This window comes from Meles meles, chromosome 8, assembly GCF_922984935.1.
Source record: "Meles meles chromosome 8, mMelMel3.1 paternal haplotype, whole genome shotgun sequence".
Classification (NCBI taxonomy): Eukaryota; Metazoa; Chordata; class Mammalia; order Carnivora; family Mustelidae; genus Meles; species Meles meles.
The window spans coordinates 44800600-44819525 of NC_060073.1; the positions used below are offsets into that span (position 1 = coordinate 44800600).

The 18926-nt window shown below is 49.7% G+C and overlaps 1 protein-coding gene across 7 annotated transcripts in view; it reads left to right on the forward strand.

The window, feature by feature from the left end:
- ABCC8 (ATP binding cassette subfamily C member 8) overlaps positions 1–18926 on the forward strand; it is a 73733-nt gene that overhangs the window by 342 nt on the left and 54465 nt on the right. For 3 of the 7 annotated variants that reach the window (XM_046017923.1, XM_046017924.1, XM_046017929.1), the window contains exons 2-6: positions 1137–1278; positions 5906–6027; positions 10207–10373; positions 12061–12303; positions 13209–13397. In XM_046017923.1, the coding sequence (XP_045873879.1) occupies positions 1137–1278; positions 5906–6027; positions 10207–10373; positions 12061–12303; positions 13209–13397 (863 nt within the window). The remainder of the gene's footprint in view (positions 1–1136; positions 1279–5905; positions 6028–10206; positions 10374–12060; positions 12304–13208; positions 13398–18926) is intronic. The other 4 variants (XM_046017925.1, XM_046017926.1, XM_046017927.1 and 1 more) reach the window with 3 other exon arrangements.

Genomic DNA, 18926 nt, shown 5'->3' on the forward strand with positions numbered 1-18926 from the left:
TCCCCGGCTCTGTGTTCTACCCCGCGGTCCCCTCACTCGCACACCCGCCCATCCCCTCAACCCCGATGGGCCCCTGAACCCACCAAACACAGCGGACGCTCCGGACCCAGGGAACCCCCAAGTTTGCTACCACAGAGCCAGAGCTGAAATGGAGAACCGGAAAAGCAGAGGTTTTTGTAGGCGCTGGAAAGGTGGGGAGGGTCTCGGGCTGTACCCACAGTAGTGCTGTGTAGGGAGCCAGGACACCCTTCCCCCAAGGCACCCTCGCTGTCAGCCGCAGCTGAGCCCAAGGAGGAGAGCAGCCTGACCTCAGAAGCCAGGATGGAGGCCCCGCGAACGCCTGTGTTTCCCGGGGTTGAGCCAGACAGTGGTCAGCAGCTTCTGAGGCCCCCGGGGGGTCCCACGGGCCCTGTGCGAGGAGAGGCAGGAGCGAGGGACTTGGTCCCCTTCCTCTGCTACCCTACCTGGGTCAGTATCCCTGCCTGGAAGCCCTCTGCAAAGTTGGGCGCCACTGTCAGGACCGTCCTGCATGCCTCTTCACTCTCACCTCTCTTTCAGACCTTGAATCTCCCAAGCTGGCTAGAGCTCTGTCAACTCCTATGGGTTCCCCGCCTCTGCAAAACTTGTTAATTCACTCTAATTAAGAAAAAAAGAAAGAATGAATGAAAGAAAGAAATCACATTTTAAAAGTCATATACAACTTTGGGGAAGAAAGGAAAGATTGTCACAAAATTAAAAAAGAAAGGGTGCTGCACAGGCAGAGAGGCTAGTAGTTATTGACAAAGATGAAGTCGAAACTTGGGAGGAAGCAAATGTAACTTATGCTTATATGTGTATCAAAAATTGTACCAGCATTTTCACTTCTGTTCTCAAACAAATGGTTCGGTTACGTGACGATTTGTCATACACGAGGTCAGCATAGACAATGAGTACGTGTGAAGGTGGGCCTGCATGGATCCGGGCTTCGTGCTGGGACATTTAGGTCCTGTGTACCAGACCCGGACATTCTCATGCACAGGTGTACAAATGGATACCCTCCCCACTGAGGGCCCCCCTACCTGAACACCCTCCCGGGGTGCAGGCACCCCCCCTCCTGCTGAGCCAGGCTTCCCACCTCTTCCTGCCTCTGCTTGCAGGATGGGGCAGTCAGAGCTCCAAAGTACACATCCACCATAGCACGTGGCTCCACTTCCCTGGGCACAACCTGCGTTGGATCCTGACCTTCATGCTGCTCTTTGTCCTGGTGTGTGAAATCGCGGAGGGCATCCTGTCTGATGGGTGAGTGTCTCAGGAGAGGGCATCTATCTCTGAGTACTTCCTGGAAGGCCAGGAGAGACCCCAGCTCACCGGCTTTCCATGAGGCAGTGACATTTGCTCCCAAATCCAACCACTGTTGATCTGATATCTCTGGTGTGCCAGGCTCTCTGTGCCGGGTGCTGGACACAGGTGAGACCCAGGCCCTGGCCTCAGTGTAGCAGGGGAGAGGGAATAGGGATCTCACGCTAAGACCCAGTGAAGCAGTCCTACAGCCTATTAGAATGCCCCAACTCCTAGAGCTCCCTTCTTGGAAAGAATAAATATCACTCTTGCCGAAGACATTTCCTTCGTTCCCGGTTGTTTTCAGGGTCCCAGATCCTCAGCCTGGGATGTGGGGTCCTCAAAGTCAGCATCCCCCACTGTCTCTAGCCTCATTCCCAAGGCCACCCCTTACCTACCTTTCTTCGGGGCCTCACAGCACACTCTCCACACCCCTGCCACGACACAGATCATACTGTATTTAAAGTTTATGTCTGTTTGTCAAACTGTCTCCCCCTGAGTAAGCAAGCCCTCAGAGTTGGGTTTAATTCATCTTTGTCGTCACGGCCCAAAGCACACAGCAAATCTCCATAGACATTCACTGGCTCCATAAGAGCCCAAGTGAAATCATGGTATAAGCAAGAATTCTGGGGGGAGGCAGGAAGGCAGGGCTGGTCATGTTCATGGCTGAGGGGGCTTCTGAGCTGAGTCCGAAGGGCTGACAAGGGTTCTGACAGCAGGGGAGTCCAGAGAGGGAGGGCCAAGGAGGCAGGAGGGAGGAGGAATAAAGGCATGGGGAGGAAAGCAGGTTGGGGTGGGAGCGGTGAGTGGGGGCTGGAGCATGAAACACAGGCAGGGGAATGATGGGGGCCGGCACTTGGACATAGGGTTGGGGCATCTCTAGGAGGGTTTCGAATGCTGGGCTGTGTCTGAGTTGGATTTTGTCAGCGGTTTGGAACAGAAGGGACCGTGGTCAGCACAGCACGGTGGGGCGGGGGTGGGGGGGGGGGCTGTTGTCCAGGGCAGACTGGAAGCAGGGAGAGGCCGGAGGTAGAAGCGACACTTAGGAGGTGATTGCCGTTGTCTAGGTGAGAGATAACTGCAGCGGACATAGTTTGTCAGCAGTCCGGGTGCAGAGGAGGAGACGAAGCCACCCTCTCACAGAGGAAGGCTCTGTGACTGCCCTGGTGAGAGCGTAGTGGAGGGTGGCATGCGTTTGGCTCAAATATCAGAGGTTCCACCACTCTGAACTGGAATCAGACTATGCCCAGATTCCCCTCCTGCCAGCTGGACAGCAGGCGGATGGGATCTCCCAGCCCAGACACGGTACCTCCCCCTCCCACCCCTCAATGTCCCTGCACGCTGGCTCCAGCAGTAATCTCTGTGACAACGGCTTGCCTTGGGGCTCCTCCTGCTTATCAAAGTCCCCCAGAACAGGAAGACCAGAATGCACGCTGCCACATAGCTAGCAGGTGACAAGTCCACTTCCCACCCCTCCTCCCATCTACACACCCCTTCCAAAGCAGCACAAATGCTCAAAAGAAGAAGGATGCTTATGAGTTCTTAGACCAGAAATTCTCACTGAGTTATAATTAGCAGGGTGGCAGAGAGGAAAACACCCCCATCTGTGGAGAAGGTAGACCTGGGTCATCTGCTGGGCTTCTAGGACCTTGGACCAGACACTCAGCCTTTCTGGGCCTTACTTTCTCTGCCTGTGAAGTGATCATCATCGTCCCTGCCTTGCCCACAACACAGGGCCATGGAGGATGAAATTAGAGCACAGACAGGGTGCAGAAATAGAATGGCAGAGCCCTGGGCAGAGAGTACTTTTCCAGAATGTGGGAGACTGGAATGAATCAGGTCAGGGACTCCCTTCTGCCTGCAGTCAGCAGTCCATCCTGTGGGGGGCTGCCTCTGTATCCCATACCTCCCCCAGCTCAGTGCAAACTGGCATTCCCTCCCCAGCAGGCAGGTTGGCCCTTGAACTGGACACTTGTCACCTGGTCTTTGTTGGTCTTCATCTGTGGGGACACACCCCTGGGCAGGCAAGCATAAGGAAAGGACATAGGAAGGGAGCAGACAGGAAAAGAAACCACAGATCCTGCCCTTTGGCCCTCCCAGTCCACCCTGGCCTTGGTTTGCTGACCTACCTGGAAGTGTAGGGGCAGGAGGCAGTGGGGACTTGTTAAAGCGGTGGTCTTCAAACCCTAGTTTAGTTTAGGGTAAGCCTCATTTACTGGTTAATTAAGACCTCTTAAAATTTGTAGGTTTTCCTCTCTTCCTTTGGGTATTATTTTTGTGTGATGCTCTGATTTTAGAACAACCAAAGCAGTACAAGTTAGAGAAGAAACACTTTTTTTTTCTTTTTTTTTTTTTTAGCAATGTAACTAGAATGTTTTCCTAGATCACCATACACTGGAAAAAGCCCATACATAAGACTTTTACCTAACTTCTAACCTAATTTAGTGTATGTTATTCAGTAAAGCAACCAAAGACTATTTTGTTAAGTCATGTCATGAAATATTTATTTCAACTCTGGTTATTCTTCATCTTATTTAATTATATCAAGTGTTTCTCACTTCTACCTCCTATTGCAAAAAATAAATTTATTCAAACTTATGATATAACATTTAAGATGTCACTTAACAATGTGTGAGGGAGTATAGAGCTTTTCAAAAACTTACTTCCAGGAGTACAAAGGTAGGAGTTTTAAAGATCCCTACACAGGGTACTGGCTGCTCTCAGTGACCCCATTAGTGACTGATTGCCTTGTACCTCCTGTAGAAGTCTTTTGCTGAGAATATCTACCAATTAAGGTTTAAAGAATATCAACATTTATGGACTCATCTAACAAGAATTTAGAGGTTGCCTCTCTAGTTGGTTTAGTGACTTACTGATGTCAGCAGGGACCCAGACTCTTCCCATCTTTTTGTGTGTCTGCCGTATCTTTCCCCATGGTTGCAAGATGGCTGCCTAGTTCCAGGTATCACTTATGGAGGAAGGCAAGGGCAAAAGAGACATGCTCCCACATGTCTCTTCTTTATGCTGGATATCATCCTCTGCAGACTTTCCTTTGCATCTCATTGGCCAGAATTGAATTATATGGGCACCCTTAGACCAATCACTGGCAAAGGGGTGTGGCATTGCATGGCTGCTTGAACCAATCACCATCATTCTCTAGGGCAGGGCATATTGCTGTTAGAAAAAAAACCTGTGGTTCTTTTAGCAAAGCAGAAGGGGAACATGTTATTTGATAAAGAACCCATAGTACCTCTACATCTATATGCTAGTCCTACCAGACTACTTAGGGCCCCCACATGGCTCTGCTCATGTCCTTCCTCCTTCTCTGTTGAACTCTTGTTCATCCTTCTAAGGCCAGCCTCCTCTCTGAAGGTTTCCTTAGTTGTCCACCTGCTCCTTGTGCTCTCAGCCTTCAGTCCACCTGCAGTATCACCCCCCCCGGACTGCAGTTAGCTCTGAGCATGCTTGCCCCTCCCTAATGTCAGCTTCTTGAGGGATGCTCAAGGGCAAGGAGGCTAGGCATCCTAGATAGAAGGAGCAGTGCAAGCAGGGGCATCACTGAGGCAGGAGATTGGAGGGAGCCTTCTGGGAGTGGAGGGGGTCCCAAAATGGTTTCAGCAGGAAGGGCAGGCTATGCGATGCTGAAAAAGTGACTTGAGGCCATATCACTGGATTCCTCTGGTCCCAGACTGAGCAATGTGTGTTTTGCTTTCTGTAGGAGGGAGCCATGGAAGGGCACAGTCAGGTCACTTACGGGGAGATTCTTCACCAGGCGTGGGGAAGCCGGATGTCTGAGAGAACTCGTCCCTACAGATCTTGTCACCAGACCAGAGCCCACCCATGACAGAGGCCTCTGGGAGCTACACTGGGGAGGGGATAAGCTGGTATTGGCCTCCATCACCATCCCCAGGGAGGAAACAAAAGCAATGACCTTGGGCTTGTTACTTAGCGTCTCCATGGCTCTATTTCCTCAACTGTAAAATGAGGAGACTAAGAGTACCAACTTCAAGGGATTTCATGAAGATTAAGTGAGTTCATATACATCACGTGCTTAGAACAGTGCCCGGCATGGGATAAATGCTCAATAAATATTGACTACCAGTGTCGTTGTTACAGCATGCGGGGCAGGGTGCCCGCGCTGACTTATGCTGTTCATGGGAAGTGGAGCTCTCCCTGACAGAGTTGTGGTGGGCAGGCTTCTGTACTGCTCACGGGACTCCAGGGACAGGAACCCAGCTTTGTTCACTCCCAGAGAGGGGTTTCCAGGTTGGAGGCTCTGCAGCTGTGCCCGCCAAGGCCAGCTTCCCCGTGTTGGGTTCTGCAAGTATGAACCCAGGGAGAGAAGACCATGAGTCGAGAGTCTGGACACTGAGCCCTCATAGCATCATCGTGTGGACTCCTGGACCACTAACTAGTGGGCAGTTTTGGGGTATGTTTGAGCTGGGCAGAGCTGCCAATGGAGCAGAGCCATGCATATGAGCCTACTGTGTGCTGAGCCCTAAGTGCAGGGCTGGGCTGCTCTACTGGGGCACTTGGCACACTTACCTCCAATCTCTCTCTCTCTCTCTCTCTCTCTCCCCCATCTCAGCGTGACCGAATCCCGCCATCTGCACCTATACATGCCAGCTGGGATGGCATTCATGGCCGCTGTCACGTCTGTGGTCTACTATCACAACATCGAGACCTCCAACTTCCCCAAGCTGCTGATAGGTAGGGGAGCAGGAGGGGTGGGAGAGGGATAGTTACCTCATTCTTTCCTCCAGATATTGTTTACTGAGCACTTACTATGTGTCAGGCATTAGGTAGCTAGAGGTTCAGAAATGGAGAAGAAAAATTCCCTGCCTCCTGGTGGGAGGAGACCAGCAAGCTGAGATAGCGAATAAACAAATAGGTAAGAAAGATGCCATGAAGAAAATTAAGCCGGGCAAGGGTTTGAGAGTGACGGCAATGTTGCGGTCTACCGAGGGTGGTCAGGAAAGATCTCTGGTAAGAGTGAGCATGCATGTATTTCAGGGAAGAATTTTCCATGCTTTGGAACAGCAAGTGCAAAGGCCTTCTGGTAGGGACAAATTTGGCAAATAGGCCAGTGTGGGCAAAGCCAAGGAAGGGGAGGGATGGTAGGAGATGAAGTCAGGGACCAGGAGAGGAACAGGGAAGACTCTTAGGTGTTGGATCTGAGTACCTGGGTAGTTGGTGGTATTAATAATGGACAAGACAAGGGAGCATGGGTTGGGGTTTGGGGAACTGGCAGGGGTGGAGGCGGGTTGGGACAACCAACTCAAGATTCAAGTGAGCAGTTAGAGAAATGAGTCAGGCATTTGGGGGAGGTCAGGACTAGAGATGTACATTCAGGGGTCAGGGGCTTATAGGTGGCATCTAAAGCTTGAGCCTGGCTGAGGTCACCTGGAGAAACAAGAGAAAGACCCCAGGACTGGAGCCTGCAGTTCATGAACATTTAGAGAGATTCAAGAAGGAGTGCCTGATTAGACCTGACACCGTGTAGCTGGGGTCCTGGGCAGAAACACCAGCAATGAATGTTGATATTTACTGAGCATGTACTATGTGCCAGGCTTGGTGCTAAGTTCCTTAAAGGCCTTATCTCACTTGATCTCCACAATCTCCATATTGGTATCCTTGCTATCCCCATTCTACAGATGTGAACACTGAGCTCAGAGAGGTAACAAGTAACAACAGCCAGCACTCATCTAACACTTGCTATGTGTCAGGCGTGCTCCTAAGCATTTTATGTATATTAACTCATTTAATCCTTACAACAACACTATGAGGTCAACCCCACTGTTATGTCTCCTTTACGCAATAGGAAGTTGAGACCCAGAGGTTAAGTGATTTACACTAGTCTGCCCAACCAGTCAAGGGGCAGAGACAGGTTTCGATCCCAGGGGTCTGGCAACCAGGCAGGCTCTTAACCGCTTCTGAGACTGTGTGTCTAAGGCTCTTCAGACTGCTTGGGCCAAAGGTATAAATCTGGAGGTCTGCCTCTATGTTTGGCTCCGTCTGCATGTCTAAGGTCAGGGCCGTACATCTGGCTGTGGGCTGTGGTCAGACTGTGTATCATTAAGTCAGGCTATGATTTTTAGGAGTCACAACATCTAATTGACGTCTGGAGTCTGGAACACTCTGTGCTCGGCCAGACACAGCACGGTGTCATGGGCAGGTGGAGGGTATTTCCCCAGTAAGGTGGGAGCTGGGCTCTGCCAGGATCATCCGAGGATCCCCCTACTTGCATGACACTATGAGAATGGGGCACTAGGGAGCAGCAAGTTGAGAGAGAGAAATGGTAGGTACAGACATCAGAGAACCTCCCTCTCCTGAAGCTTCTGAGGCAGCTCCTCCTCTGTAGAGAACCTCTTACTCACCCCAGGGCCTGACTGACCAGTGCCCCTAGAAACATCCTGTCTGGGCATCTGGCAAGTTCATTTTCTCATTCTGTGGAATGTATGTAATGTTCTTTCTTTAAAGCACAAATTATCCCCCATAGATGGACCATTCTCCAAAGAATAAGGACTAACTCCCTCCATTCCCCTTTGTCAGAGCTGTGCTCTGCAGAGCCAGAAATTCTAGAACAGGTCAAAGCCGAGATGATGAACCCTATGAGCTGCAGGGATTAAGGCACTGAGAAGACTTCTGTCTGTCACAGTTACGGAGTCCCAAAGAAAGGTGAGCCCTGATGTGGCTTACGTTGTCCCACAAAATAACCTTGGTCTTGAGGCCCCAGATGAGATCAAGCAAATGTTCTGTGAAAAAGTCACATTTGAGCTGGGAACTGAAAGATATGGAGGGACAAACTGGGAGAAGGGAGAGGAGAATGTTGCTGGCAGAAGGAACAGCATGAGCAAAGGCCCTGAGGCAGGAGAAGCCTGTTAGGAAATCTGGAAGAAAACTTGGGTCTCTTCCACCTTTTGGCTCTTGTGAATAATGCTGTTAGGAACATGAGTGCATGAGTTCATATTTGATCAGATTTATTTCTCCAGAAGATAGACTGGAGGCAAACAAGGGGGAAAGTGGGGAATCCAAGGAGAGATAAGATGGTGGTCCCCGGGTGATAGGATGGTGACCCAGCTGGTCCAGGTGTTTAGGAGGTAAAGGAGACAGAACTTGGTAATAGGTGGGGTGTGGAGAAGGGGAGGGAAGACACAGGGGTAAGGGGAATTCAGAGCCTCAACCTCACCAGCAGCCCCTATGTCATACCACTGTCCTTTTCTGCTTTTATCTCAGACTCTTGGTGCTCTCAGTCAAACACTAAGCTTTGGCTGAGGGTTGCTATGTCTGACACTGAGGAAATAACCCTGGGGTTTAGTCCGTCCGCCACTAACTTCCTGTGTGACCTTGGACGTGACACCTAGCCTCTGTGCGTCTCATTTTCTCTACCTGGATAGGAATAATAACTCCCTGCCTATGTCACAGTGTTGTTATGAAGAGCAAATCAAACCACATCTGTTAGGACCCATGTGGGGCATATTTTCAAGTCTGGGGCCCTGTGGGTGACCCTCATGAAGACCAAAGAGGTTCTGACGCTAGGGTTCTGACACTTGAGTGTAGGTGAAAAGGTAGCGTGATGGCCTTCAGCTGTGGGATCCTTATGACCTGGGGACCACACCAAGCTGAGGGGAATATTGTCCCAGTCCTGGGCCAGAGGTGGGCAGCGCACAGAAAACAGATGCTTCTTCCCTCTCTCCTAATCCAGGGACCCGAGACAGAGGGCATACATCCCTCCCTGGGCAAGTGCACACCTTGGCGTAGTTCTTAACCCAGACCTAGGCTGGGGCAGACCCCAGCTTTGGTCTCCAAGAGACACCCTGCATTCATGTACCGGGCCCACCTACGGATGGAGGGCAGGGTGAAAGTGTCTCCTCTGTGGTCTCCTAGAGAGGAGCTCTAGGGCATTCAGGCTGACCTCATCTGCATATAGCTCTAGGGAGCGAGGGGGAAAGAGCTGCCACACTAACGCATCTCCTAAAGAGGGGTTAGTTATCGCTGCTTTCTCCTGTTGCCAACAAGCAGTGGTTTGGCAAGTGGTGGTGGTGAGAATTTAGAGATTAGCTTCTGACGTTTATGGTCCCAGGTGTGAAATCTGGAGACAATAACAGTATTAACAGCTGATGTCCAAAGAGCACCCACTGTGTGCCAAATGCTTTCCATACATTGTTCATAACAACCTTTGAGGGAGTACTATTATTATCCCCATTTTATGGGTGAAGAGACTGAGGCCGGCTTGGGTTAAAAGACGTACGCGCAGTCACACAGCTGTTGGAGTACAGGATCTGAGCCCGGGTATATCTGGCTGCAGGGCCCAGCTCTAACCACTATACGCCCTATGCACACAGAACTGTGACTGATTTGTTTGTACCCCCAGCCCCTCCGCCTCCGTGAGGAGCATCGTCATGCTGTTATGGGCTCTGGCCTGGGCACACTCAAGCTTATAGGGAGCTTGGGCAGGTCACACCCTCTTTGGAGTCCCAGTTGTCTCATCTGTAAAATGAAAGAGCAGATTGAAGAACCTTTAAGATCGTTCCACCTTAGAAATCCCACAAGCAAAGCATTATAGGATGGAGCCACCGGCCATGGGCTCCGGGGCAGCCCAGCCTGGTTCTACCACTTGTTCAGTCAGGTCCCTGAGCCTGGCTTCCTTCGTCTGTCCAGTCGGGGAGCTGGCAGCTCTCCCCTCACGAGGTGATTGTAAGGAATAAGTGAGATAGTACTTTAAGTGTCACGTGGCACAGCGCCCACAACTTAATAAACCAAGAAAATAATTTTTAATTACTGTGAAGAGAAATTTGGCAGACTTACAAGACGGCTTGATTTACCAGATTATTAATGTTTTGAGCGTACCCATCGTGAATGGTTTAATGTACGTGCTCTTGCCCGCAGCCCTGCTGGTCTACTGGACCTTGGCCTTCATCACCAAGACCATCAAGTTCGTCAAGTTCTATGACCACTCCATCAGCTTCTCACAGCTGCGGTTCTGCCTCACTGGGCTGCTGGTGGTCCTCTATGGGATGCTGCTCCTGGTGGAGGTCAATGTCATCAGGGTGAGGGTAAGTGGGCCACTGCGGGGCCACCCCAACACCCACCTCAGCACACACGGGGGCCAGGGTGGTACCTCCGATCAGTGTCCTGTCCCTGGGTGTGGGGCCCCCACCCTGCTTCTTAGCCGAGCCCTAGAAGGAGCCAGCTTCTTTTAGCAGGCCCCAAAGGGGAGTTGAAACCCGTAGGAGAGGTTCAAGAGGAGTATTCCTTCTGGTCTAGCTGCCCTCTACCCCAAGCTCCCAGAGCTAATGGAAGTGACAGGAAGTATTAGCCAAGGTTGAAAGATTCTAGGTTTAATCCCATAGAGAGGGAAAAGAGCTTTGAGTGCTGGCTTTTCTGAGCTGTGCTCTTATTGTTGTTGTTATTGTCTTGGGGGAGGGGAGTTATTTTAATGCGTTCATGTAGCTACTCATATACCTGAATGACTGAATGTGGCTGCATACGTGTGTTTTGTCTTGTTTCATTATCATTTTTGTTTACCCCCTTTCTGTCTCTCCCCTATCCCTATTCTACACTCCCCAGACATTTCCCTCCCCAGGTAACCCCGATTAGCAACCTCATATGTAACCTTCCACTCTTGGTTTTATTAATAGAATACCATATGTTTGTATCTATTTAAGGTTCTTTTTTCTCAATACATGTAAGAGTAAAGGTTTTTCCTCTCAGTATTAATTTTATAACAGTAGGATCATATTATACACAGTTTCTACATCTTGTTTTTCTCACCCAGCAGATCTCTCTTAGGACTCCCTCCAAGTCTGGTACGGCTAATTTAGTTTTCTTAATGGCTGCATAATATTCCGTCATGTAGATGAGCAATAATTTCTTCAGCCATTATGCAATTGATGGGCCTTCAGTTCATTGCCAAGTTTCTGCCTTCACAAATTATGGTGTATTAAACAGATTTATATCTTTATGTATCAGTGCTTTTATTTCTGTGGGAGAGATTCCAAGGAGTGGAGTTGCTAGTTCAAATGGACTGTGTGTTTTAAATTTCAATCAGTGTTGCAGATCGCCTTCCAGAAAGACTATAATCTACCAGCAATGAATAAGAAAACCCTCTCCCTGCCTCCAGTGAGCAATGGGCCAGCCCCATTTGGGTGATGAGTATGAAGTACTACTTGAATTTGCATTTCTCTGACACCCCTGTTTTAGTTGGTGATGTACAGGGCACAAAGGCCAACTAACTACATTCCCTGCCTCATCTGACCCTCACAGCACCCCAGGGATGCAACTATCACCCACTTTTTAGACAAGGAAACATCTCAGTTGAGAATTTGTCCAAAGACACCTGGCTAGTAAGTGGAAGAGGCAGGATTTGAACCAAGGTTTGCATGACTGCATGTTCTGCAAACCCAGATGAAACATGTTCCTGTCCTCAGATCTGGGATCCATGGGATGGTATCTGGAGATTTCTGCTCTTCCCCAATCCAACTTCAACTCAACCAACCCAAGTCAAGGGGATTCAGAGTAGACCTCAAAGAAGAGTTACAAGTCAGGAGGCCCCTGGCCCTGGTAGCCAGCAGGTGTGGAGAGATCCTGAGATCTCTCCTGAGAATAGGCAAGAGATGGCCCCATTATGTTAGAGGTCAGGGTCAATGACGGGATGTCACAACCCCAAGTTTTTTCTGGGGCAAAGTGGAGAGGGGTGAGAAGTTGCATTTACCTGTCCCCGGTGACCCATGTGCCCCACAGAGATATATCTTCTTCAAGTCACCAAGGGAGGTGAAGCCCCCTGAGGACCTACAGGACTTGGGGGTACGCTTCCTGCAGCCCTTCGTGAACCTGCTGTCCAAAGGCACCTACTGGTGGATGAATGCTTTTATCAAGACTGCCCACAAGAAGCCCATTGATCTCCGAGCCATTGGGAAGCTGCCCATTGCCATGAGGGCCCTCACCAACTACCGGCGGCTCTGTGAGGCCTTCGACACCCAAGCGGTCAGTGGGGACCCTGCCACACCATCCATTCCCCTCCCTCCAGGTTAGAGTGGGGGACATACTGATGGGGACCTCAGAAGGCATCATGTCAAACCCCCAGTAGGGCCCACTGAGGGGAAGAGGCTTGCCCTAAGTCACACAGTGAACCAGGACAAGTCCAGAAGATTCATAGGACCGTCACAGCTGAAACAGCCCTTACAGTTTAGGTCATCTGAACAAACACCTTTATTGTCCAGATGGGGAAACTGAGGCCTCAAGAAGGGAAGCGACTCCACTGAATTCCTTCATTTCCTATGTTCTTCCTTCTAGAGCTCAGTGACTGGAAAGGTGGGAATTTTCAACCATTGTAAAGGGTGGGATTTAGTGGCCCGATACTTCCAAGAGCTCTAGAAGCTGAACAAGGCCGGGGTCTCCCTAACTCACTGCCATGGAAATGGAGGACCCAAGAAAGGCCGTGACCTGCCCAGAGCTGGGCAACAGCTGATAGGTGGCGGAGTCAATCTCCCAATGCCCAGGCCCGTGTTTCTTCACTGCCTCTGCACTAGCACGGTGGGGAGACACTGAGGCAGATGCAGTCACAGGTGGTGATGAATGAGTGGGCCACATGCCACTTCTTCATTGCAGTGCTGTGCTCATCACATCGTCCCTGATCAGCTGTGTGACCTTGATGGAGCACCTGGCCTCAGTTTCCCGATCTGGACCATGCTTGTGTTGATAGGGCCTACCTAGCTGTGCCTAGCTGTGCACTTGGCAACTCAGTGATTTCCTGGGGTTCTCCTGTTTGCAACAAGTGTGGTCACTGGGTTTCCCCAGGCAGCAGGAGCCAGGGAATTCCTGGGAGGCTGGGCCCTGCTGTGAACGGGCCCTTGGCCCTTCTGACCTGGCCGTGGGTTCTCTCTGGGCAGCAGAAGGACTCGCAGAGCACGCAGGGGCCCCGGGCCATCTGGCAGGCCCTCTGCCACGCCTTTGGGAGACGCCTGGTCCTGAGCAGCACTTTTCGCATCTTGGCTGACCTTCTGGGCTTCGCCGGGCCACTGTGCATCTTTGGGATCGTGGACCACCTTGGGAAGGAGAACAGCGTCTCCCAGCCCAAGGTAGGCCACCCCAAGGGGAGAGCAGAGCACCCTTTGGGAGATTTTCCCTTGTACACGAGAATGGGCAAGAGGCCAACGGGCTGCCCTGAGTCAGCTCCCCACACTCCTACAAATCCCTTGGCGATATCCTTCTAGAAGATGCTCTGCATCCGGTTAACAGAAATGCCAGGAGGCAAGCTGGTGCCCCAGGAAGATTTGTGGCACCCGCTCTCCTCACCATGCCATCACTGGCATGACACCTCTCCCAGGTATTAGTAGTTCGGAAAGTTGTAGGACGTGCATTTGTTTACCAGCATCTAGGGCTTCTCGGATTTGTTGGGTATGTTGTCTTTCGTTTACATCATCCTTGTAGACTCAGATAACTTCTCATGATCTGTCTTATGCAGTTCTGCATATTCTGGCATCCAAGGTCCCACGGGTGCTTCTTGGAGGCTGCTGTCAGGGGTGAGGGGCGAGGGGACCCTCCGTGGGTTTCTCCCCCCCAGTTTCAGATTTCACTCAAAGCTGCCCCAGTTTTATGAATATATTGGACTCTTCCATTAAAATTCTTTGACAGGAGTGCCTGGGGGGCTCAGTGAGTTAAAGCCTCTGCCTTCAGCTCAGGTCATGATCTCAGGGTCCTGGGATAGAGCGCCGCATGGGGCTCTCTGCTCAGCAGGGAGCCTACTTCCTCCTGTCTCTCTGCCTGCCTCTCTGCCTACTTGTGATCTCTCTCTCTGTCAAATAAATAAATAAAAGCTTTTTAAAAAAATTCTTTGACAAAAGGATTCTATGGCTTAAAATCACTTGACTCATTGGACTAGATGATCTCTAATGGCCTTTGCAGCTTTAAAGATGCTCCAGACTGAAATCTGTTGGACAAAAGAGGCAGTAACCTTTCTGGGGGTTTCTTTTCCCTGCTTGGGGCCGTAGCCTGCACTCTGGGGTTGGGGGCGGGGGACTTAATTCCTTCATCTGTTTCTTTGCCGCCACTTAGATTTAGCTGGTCACAAAATGGAAAACTTCTCACCTCTAACAAGACGCAGAGTTTTATTTTCCCAGCGGGAATATCATTACCAACTTTTAACCACAAACAGTCCAAAAATGTTGCCGAGAATTGCTGATTGGGGATTGTAATGATTCATGACACTCCCTTGCATCCCGCTATTCATCTTACTGGCTCTAGGACCGCAGAGAGCATTTAACCCTCAGGAGGTTTATATTAATTTTTCCCAGGGGGTATAATTAATTGAGCACTTCTGGTCAGGAATATGAGTCACACCAAATCTGTTTGTCTGATTTATTCAGCAAACATCCATTGAACCCTACTGTGTGCCACACCCAGGTTGGGCTGTGGGAATCCAGAGGCCATGGTGATGATGGGGCCTATTAACTACGGTAACAGCCACGTGCTGACCATTAACGCATGCCTGGATGCTTGTGGGAGTTACTGAGATGCTGTCTCCTTTCAAGCCTAGCACTATCTTTTAGGGTCAGTCCTTTTTATTTTATTTACTTATTTATTTATTTGGTAATAGTTATTGGGATATTATTCACATACCATACAACTCATGAGGTAGGTATTTTATCCCCATTTTACAGATGAGGGACTTGAGGTGCAGAGAGGTTCAGTAACCTTCCCTAGGGCTTTTCAGCTGTTGTGTGACAGACTCGGGATCTGAATCCAAGTGTCCTCCACTCCAGAGTGTGGGCGCTTAGAACTGTCGAGCTAAATTGACTTACTATTATCAAGCCTTCACTTCTGGCTCCAAGGATTGTGAAATCCAATGGAGGAGAGAAATCTAAATAAAAGATTTTTCTACTTTGTGTTCAACACTGTTGTTAGGGGGTACATACAGGGAACTGTGGGAAGAGGGAGTGACTAACTCAGCCAATGGTCATGGACAGCTTCATAAAGGGCCAAATATTGGCATGGGGCCTTGACATAGGAGTAAGAGTTAGCCAGGCTCAGACGGGCAGATTTCTAGTTCAACAGGAACATGAGGACTCTTCTTGCTTATTTAGACCTTGATGGCTTTTGAGGCCTTCTCTGGCTTTCGAGCCTCTGAACTGTACTTGGACCAAAAAGAGAGGGGAAAGCGCGAGTTCTCTTGTCTACAAGAGTGTCACCTTCAGTTCTAGTCTGACTGTAAAGGACTCTAGAATATTCTACATGGACAATCCCACAGCAGCGAGAGCCCATTGTTAGTCTGAGGAAGGAAGCGACAATAGTCAGAGCCCTTCTCTGCTTGTTCACGTCATTGTCTTCTTCCTACGTTTCCCAAAACGCTGGTGGGGTTCTCCTAGAAAGAACTCTGAGGCAAGATGTGCCACAGAGGTGGGGAAAACAACACTTCAAATTGTGGTTCATCTGAACACCTCTTTTTTTTATTCTCTTTATTTATATACCAACCCTGGGATTTATTGCCTTCTCAATGGAATGCTCTTGTCCAGGGTTCTTTGTCAGTCCATAAATCCCCGAGACAGATGGCCCTTACCTCGGAGGCAGCAGGCCTTATCAGATCTAATATTTGTTTCCTGCAGCCCAAATGCAATCAGCAAATTACAGACATGGAAATGAGCGTTGAAAATAAATACAAGTCTCCAGTGTCAGCAACAAAGGATCCTCAATCGTGTGGTTGCCTGCCATATGGCTTAATTCTCATTTAGGCTTCTGGCTCCAGAAAATGGGGAAAGGAGTCATTTACCAAGGTCCTCTGGTTCATCTCCCTGCCTCCCAGTAGCTCCCGCCCAAAGAGACAGGTGCCGTTCTGGTGTTTACGAACCTACGAGGAAGCTCTCCATGCACAACCCTCTCTGTGAGAAGGCCCTTCTTTCGGCTCAGCCTCCATCCGTGCTGTGACAGGCTGCGCAGTGGGGCGCCATTGTTTACTTCATTGTCAGTGGCCGCCCTGGCCTCTCTTGCCTTTCCAGGACACTCACAGTTGGCAAGAATCACACTGCCCTTGGCACCCGCGAGGACAAACATTATTTCTTCTTTAATTCCATGCTCCTGTCCCCTCTGCCACTCTCCAGGGAAAGCTGGGACCCAGGCTGGGAGCAGCCCATGACCTTTGTCTCTCCAGCCCCCTCTCCCGCCTAACCCCTACCCACAATCTGTCACCTGCCAGGGCTGTCAGTGATCTGGCTGCAGGGCCAGGGAGCTGGGTTCATAAAGAACGGCCAAACCTGCTCAAGGCTGTCAGCTGAGCAGAGAAAGAACAGTATGGGTTTGGTCTGAGTGCCAAAGCTTCCAAAAGCCTAACTTCGGAGGGGAAACGTGTGTGGGTTCGTGAGTGTGTATGTGTTTGTTTCTGAATGAGTTCTCCCGGGAAGTGTTCGTAATTCGGTATATATGTCCTTCTATTTGTCCTGTGTCTCTCGGTATCTTTTTTCGTGTGTGTCTGTGTCTTCATTTGGATACACGTATTTGTAGCTATCACTGTGGGTGACTGTGTGAATTAATATGCCTTTCTGTGACTTCATGATGTCAGTGTGTGGGTTGGTCTCTTCATGACAATGCCCACACAGCTGCTCTGGCCCACCATGCCTCCCTTCATCTCACTAGACCGTCTCACCTCCAGGACTCGTTTTAGACGTCACCCTCTCCAAGGAAGACTCCCTCTGGTTGGATTAGATGCCCCTCCTTTGTGCTCCCATAACACCCTGGGCTTGTACCATCGAACACCCCTTGTCTCTTTCCCAACTCGCTCTGAATCCCCTAAGACAGGAACCGCATTACCAGACCTCCTTGTACGCAGAACCCAGTTCCATGCCTGACACGCAGGGGGCACAGAAGACATGATTCTTCAGGGAATCATACAGAAGTTATCACCTACTGTGTGTGTATGCTCACTAGATATTTTTATCTGCATTGTTACACTGAATTCTCACAATAATTCTCTGGGTAGAAACCTTTCATGGCCTCATTTTACAGTGAGGAAACTGAGGTTCAGAGAGATTGAGGTACTTACATAAGGACACGGCAACTAATATAGAATGAGTCAGGACTCAAACTCAGATATGGTTAACCTCTAAGTCCAGGCTCGAAAACACCTTGTTAAATGGTTGTGAATGGAAGGGTGGGTATGTGGGTCCATGAATGGTCAAAGATGGTTGTCATTGTTTTTTTCCCAGGGTCTTCCGGGGCTGGGACCTATGTGTAATTAACCTTCTGGCTCCTACCCAAGTAAGAAGCAGAAGCCCACATGATCCCTGTCCACTAAGCTCTAGAGAATAAGGAAAGGGGCCCTTTCCAGTCATACCTCTGACCAGGCAAGGACAGTGGGAGTCAGAACAGTAGAGTCACAAGTCCTAGGTTCTAGTCCTACCTGTGCAATGAACCAGCTTAACTACGAAATGGGGAATTGTATAACTTATAGGGAAAGTAGATGAGAGAGAAAGATCATATGCATTGATTAATTTAAAGTATGTATTGAGCATTACTTTGGAAACCCCCGGAAACAAACACAGTTTCTTCCCTGACTGCTTGTGAACGTGTGAGACTGGGGCATCTGATCTTCTGAAGCATTTAACTCCCACCAGATGTCCAGTTGTAGGTCCGCGGCCTTTTCTCTCCAGCCTTCAAGGTGTTGGGCAATGTCCGTGCCTTCACGCCCATTTAAAGCTTCCCAGGGTCTGCCTTCCTTGGGCAAGAACCCAGATCTCTTTGGCTAGTCTAGTACCCACTTTCTTTCCTTTTTTTTTTTTTTTAAGATTTTATTCTTGACAGAGAGACAGCGAGATCGGAAACATAAGTAGGGGGAGTGGGAGAGGGAAAGCAGGCTTCCCTTCATGCAGGGAGCCTCATGTGGGGCTCGATCCCAGGACTCTGGGATCATGACCTGAGCCAAAGGCAGAGGCTTAACCATCGGAGCCACCAGGCACCCCTGGTACCCACTTCTTAATAAAAACTTAGCTATTCTGGGCTCCATCTCTTTTAAGCTGTCTCCTTGAAGAGAGGTCCAATAACATCTTAATGACTTAGACTTGCAGGGAGATTTTCATCTTAAGAGGCCACAAGAAGTTGATCCAAAGAAATACAGTTTCTGACCCAATGGTATGTGTGTTGTCGGGGGAAGGGGTCAAGGTTTTTCCTTTAAAGCTGCACAAAAGGAATTAGTTGCTTTGCTTAAAATATACAAATAATGAGTGTATTTAACAAATACCACCATACTCTAATCAACATCTGTCATCAGGTGACTTCTTGAGTCCTCATTCTCCAGCCCGCGTGTTTTCTGATCATTGTGGGACAGCATATGCGTGGCATTCCATGCTGCTTTGTGGCGGTCACTGTTCCCATGAGCATCAGAAAATACCCAGCCATGCCCTATGGGTGTGCGTGGCATTGACTTCTCACCTCTCCCCCTGCTGTACCCCAGATATAGAACACTTTCATTTATGGTTTCCTTTAGGGCAAGCTCCCAGGAGGGGCTTTGTTGCTTTAACACGATGGACTCTATTCTCCAGAGCTGGGTGTCTGTGGAAGATGGTGGAACTGAAGACTGCCAAAGTGTGTTAAATAGGACCAGGTCTTCCCAAGCCCATGTC